General features: G+C 39.3%; 1 protein-coding gene across 1 annotated transcript; it reads right to left on the reverse strand.

Moving 5' to 3' along the window:
- Nucleotides 1-2,115: 2,115 nt before the first annotated feature.
- Nucleotides 2,116-3,063, reverse strand: LOC102835810 (olfactory receptor 7A10-like). Its single transcript, XM_006877990.1, has one exon. It carries the CDS (start codon nt 3,061-3,063, stop codon nt 2,116-2,118), a length of 948 nt encoding a protein of 315 aa, XP_006878052.1.
- Between the last annotated feature and the right edge of the window lie 1,956 nt (nt 3,064-5,019).

Genomic DNA, 5,019 nt, shown 5'->3' on the forward strand with positions numbered 1-5,019 from the left:
AAGAACCAATAGATCTGTTTTGGAAGAAGTGCAGCCAGAGTGCTCCTTGGAGGCCAAGATGGCTAAGCTTCGTCTTTCTTACTTTGGACATATTGTCAGGAGGGAACAGTCACTGGAGATAGGGATGTCATGCTGGGTATGATGGAGGGTCAGAGAAAAAGAGGAAGACCCCAAAAGAGATGGATCAGCCAGGTGGCATCATTGATGGCGTCCAGTGTGGCAGCGGTAATGAGGTTGGCCCAGGATCGGACATTGTTTCATTCTGCTGTGCATGGGGTTACTATGAGTAGGTTCTGACTCGATGGCACCTGACAACAACAACAACAACAAATCCCTTGAAATGGTTGAACATCAACCATTTCCTTTTGATATAGTGACTTTGTGTATTCATTCCATCTTCTTTTGATGCTGTCCGCATCATTCAATAGCTTGTCCAGAGAATCCTACAATAACGAAATTCAAGGCTTGAATTTTTTCTTCAGTTACCCAGCTTGAGTAATGCTGAGCATGTTCTTCCCTTTTGGTTTTCTTACTCCAGCTCTTTACACATTTCATTGTAATACAGGGTTGATAGGGATGGGCAAATTAGACATTGGCTACCTGAAATGGGGGTCTAAAAAGCATGAGAGGAAGACCCCCTGCTAAATAGATTGGCAAAGTGGCAGCATCAATGGGATCAAGCATGGCAACAATAGGGAGGTTGGCCCAGAATTGGGCAGTGTTTCGTTCTGCTGTGCATAAGGTCACTATGAGTGGGAACCAACTTGATGGCACCTAACAACAACAAAAGGCATGAAGTGGCTGACTTACAAATTTTCAAGAAAGAGTTTAGTTTCAGTGTGCAGGGGAAGGTAGAATCCCTTCCGAATAGTTTTCACCTTGTATAGTTGGATCTAGTGAAAGGATATGGGGATAGGATATTTTAATTAAACAGTTGTTGTTGTTGTTAGGTGTTATCATGTTGGCAATGACTCATAGCAACCTTATGCACAGCAGAACAAAACACTGCCTGATCCTGGGCCAACATCACTACTGATTCAATAGTGAGTTTTGTTATTATGACTAATTGCAACTTTCACAACTGTAAAGGTAGAAGTTTTGTAACTAAAAGGAGGGAATAGTTAATATTACATTCCAGGAACAGAAGATCAGATTCATCAAGGGATAAGAGCTTGAGTGGAATGGGGGACACTAACTAGAGAAGCAGTGACACCAGAGATGGAGGCATAGATGATCACATGCAGAGATAAAGTAGCTGTGGACTCTAGACTCATGGAAACAGAGAGGCTGTGTGCTGTCGGCCAGGAGGCAGGCTTGCAGAATGTGCCCTTAGGTTGTTTAAATGATTATATATTCCTGAGCGTTTTTGCGTACATAAAAAAATAAAAGAGGAAATAGCAGCAAATACTATTAATGATGATGCATGGAGGGGATTGTAATCATTGCAATGAAATGAAATAGTATAGGATAAGTGCACAACCAATGTTCTTCCACGCAAACTACCACTTAATTCTCAATAAAAGCTTTAAAAAAAATTTTTTTATGGGAGCAGAAAGCCTCTTCTTTCTCCTCCAGAGTAGCAGGTGGATTCAAACAACTGACTTTGTGGCTAGCAGCCCAATGCACAAACCACTATGCCACCAAGGATCCTTCTACTACATAATATAGCAGTATGCTAAGTTTACATTATCAAGAAGAGACCTTAAAATAGTGACATAGAAAGGGATGATACAAAACAAAGTTGAATATTGTGTCCACAGAGTTTCCTGTACATTTTTATTTATTTAATATATATGAAAATAAAGTTGTACAAGAAAATATAATCATACAAATAGTCATAGTTGTCATGTATAAGGTTTGTTTGTTTTTCAATAAAACAGAGGAAAGAATTACTTGCAGTATTATGCATCACTTGAGGAGGAATTATGCTTTCTTATATCCATGTTATCATATAAAATAAGTGGAAGTTTACAAATAATTACTGATTTAAAGTTAGAAATAACAAAGGGGGAAGTTGTCTGGATTTCAAAGAAAGTAAGGAAATTGCTTAAAATAAAAGACATTGAAACTCCAGGATAGAAATATACAGTCTCAGTCACAGTCACTTCTTCAGTGTCAGGATAGGTGGCCCTTTATGACCTCTCTCCTGAGTAATCTCTTCAAAGCCTCCTTTATGTCTTTATTCCTCAGGCTGTAGATGAAGGGGTTCAGCATGGGTGTGACTATGGTGTACAGAACCGAAGCTGTTGTACCTGAATGTGCATTGTGAGTAGTAGAAGAACCGATATATACTCCAATGGCCGAAAAATAAAATAAGGAGACAACTGAAAGGTGAGAAGCACAGGTGGAAAATGCTTTATACTTCCCCTGAGTTGATGAGATCATACGAATGGAGGAAAGAATCTTATAATAGGAGAACAAGATCCCAGTGAGGGGGAAGCCACCCAACAGCACAGCTAACAAACACATGACTATTTCATTAATGAAGGTGTCAGAACAGGCACAAAGGACCACCTGATTAAGTTCACAGAAAAAATGGTGGATTTCCACATCTGTGCAAAAAGACAACCGCAACACCATTAAGCTTTCTAGTAAGGATTGAAGGACACTAATAATCCAGGATACCAGAACCAGCAGTCCACAGAACTGGGGGTTCATTATGACTGTATACTGAAGGGGGTGACAGATGGCTATGAAGCGATCATAGGCCATCACAGTCAGAAGGAAGTCATCCAACCCCACCAAAAGTACAAAAAAGTACATCTGGGTGATGCAGCCTTCATAGGTGATGACTTTGCTCTGTGTGTGGATATTCACCAGCATTTTTGGGACAGTGGTGGTGGTAATGCAGATGTCTACCAAGGACAGATTGGCAAGGAAGAAGTACATGGGCGTGTGGAGGTGGGCGTCTGAGATGATGATTAGGATGATGAGCATATTTCCAAACATGGTGATCAGATACATAGACAGAAACAGATCAAAGAAGAATGGTTGCAATTCTGGTTCCTCTGAAAATCCCAGAAGAAGAAATACTGAAATTCGTGTATTGTTTCCTGGTTCCATGTGGTTGATGGGACTACCAGCAAAGAGAGAACATAACTAATTGTCATACTATTAAGCTTAAAAATCAGTGGAAATGATACAATTTATATTTTCCCACCAATCAATTAATTTTTCTTTTTACTATGGGCATCTTATTTCTTTAAGGTATATCTAGTGCTATCTTTAGTAGTCCTGGTGTGGCACTGTGGGTTAATGCGCCAAACTGCAAAGTCAATTTGAACCTGAAGGTTGGCAATGCAAGCTCACCAGCTACTCCTTAGATACCCTATACAGGGTCACTATGGGTCAGAACTGACTCTATGGCACTTAACAACAACAACAATGCTATCTATATAAAGAATCTCAATACTATCCTCAGCCTTTTCCCTAAACAGGCATGTTGTCTACAGTTGTTATAAGAAATTCATTCATTCATTTGGAGAATATGAACTGCCAACTATATGTTCCAGGAAAAGTCTATTCTATGTGGATGCAGTCGCGAAAAACAAAGGGTATAACCTAATATCTACAAAGGGTATAAAGAATCATTAAACATGTCAAATGATGAGAAGTTACTCTGAATAAAAGAAATGTGGTCCAAAGGAGAGAGTGAGCAGGGAATGCTGCTCTGAGGAGAGACTATTTACTGGGTGTTCTTGTAATACCAACAGGCAGGGTGCCATGTGGACAAGGCCTCAAGAATGAGAAGACCCTGAGAAAGGAGCTTAGTTCAGATTTTCAAGGTCATCAAGGAAGTCAGTGTAGTGAGAGGGAGAAGGAATAAAGAAAGTGATTTGCTGCTGAATCTTCAAGCACATGTGGTTGTTGGGTCCAAACACTGTACTACTTGCACTTTAGTTATTTGGTTGCAAAAGATTCCCATCCTCATTTCACTTTGTGATTTTGAGATTTTCCCTCTATATTATTAGTGACTATTTTAAAACTTAATTGACCCCAACAACCTCTACTTTGAAACCTGCTTATGCCCAACAAAGGTGTATACACACACACACAAATTAGCCCAAGAATAGATAAATTGCATGGTGACAAAATCACATTATGTTATCCTTCAAATTGTTGAAATGGTACCCTGATATTGAAGTTGGGAATCTTACCAATATGTGTCAACTCAGATATTCATTTAGATATGGTCATTTTATGCCCAGTGTTTAAAGAGAAAAATCGCTCAACATGGAGTGAATGAGAAGGATATCAGGTAAATCTGAGAGGGACAGGAAAGATACAGGCTCCAATAATCTCTGAGACATTGTGAGAAGAGAAAGCTTCCTTGATTCTAGTAGTGTTGCAAAACCTTTGTAACCCCTTGATGCTCAGAAAATGTGTTAGGAGAGCAGAAAGACAAAAGTGTGGTATCGCTACAGTGTCAAGACATCAAAAGGAAAATGAAAAAACAAAAATAATTCACAAAAGAAAATATACAAAGTATAACACAGGCTGCGAATATTTTTTATGAGACCATGTTGTTGTTGTTGTTGTTAAGTGTAGCCAAGTTAGTTCTGACCCATAGCGACCCTGTATAATGTTTCCAAGAGCAGCTGGCCATCCTTACCTGCCGACCTTGATGTTCAAATCAACTTTGCAATCCAGCACATTAACCTACAGTGCCACACCAGGACTTCCATAGAAGACTTTAAAAATACGTAGTGCCAAGCTTATGGAATCAGTGAAAACAGGAGTTGAATCTTGAATCTAACATATGTGAATAGGCAATGGAACCATTCTGAAACATAAAATCTTCACCTATATACTAGGGATGGCAGTATGTAGGTTAGAAAACATAATCTATGAACTTAACAGATTTAACGTAGTGTCTTTCTGCTAGCTGACTTTTTCCTCTACTGCTCAAATGCCTTCATTGTTGAACACCTCTCAGTCACAGATTTCAGAGTTCTATTTCTTATCCTTATCATCTGTCCCAACAATCCCAGGTTGCAACTCTCTAGCCAGATATTCACA

This window comes from Chrysochloris asiatica, unplaced genomic scaffold (assembly GCF_000296735.1).
Source record: "Chrysochloris asiatica unplaced genomic scaffold, ChrAsi1.0 scaffold00763, whole genome shotgun sequence".
Taxonomy (NCBI): Eukaryota; Metazoa; Chordata; class Mammalia; order Afrosoricida; family Chrysochloridae; genus Chrysochloris; species Chrysochloris asiatica.

Coding starts and splice junctions, on each gene's coding strand:
- LOC102835810 (XM_006877990.1), bottom strand. CDS start 3,063: ATGGAACCAGGAAACAATACACGAATTTCAGTATTTCTTCTTCTGGGA.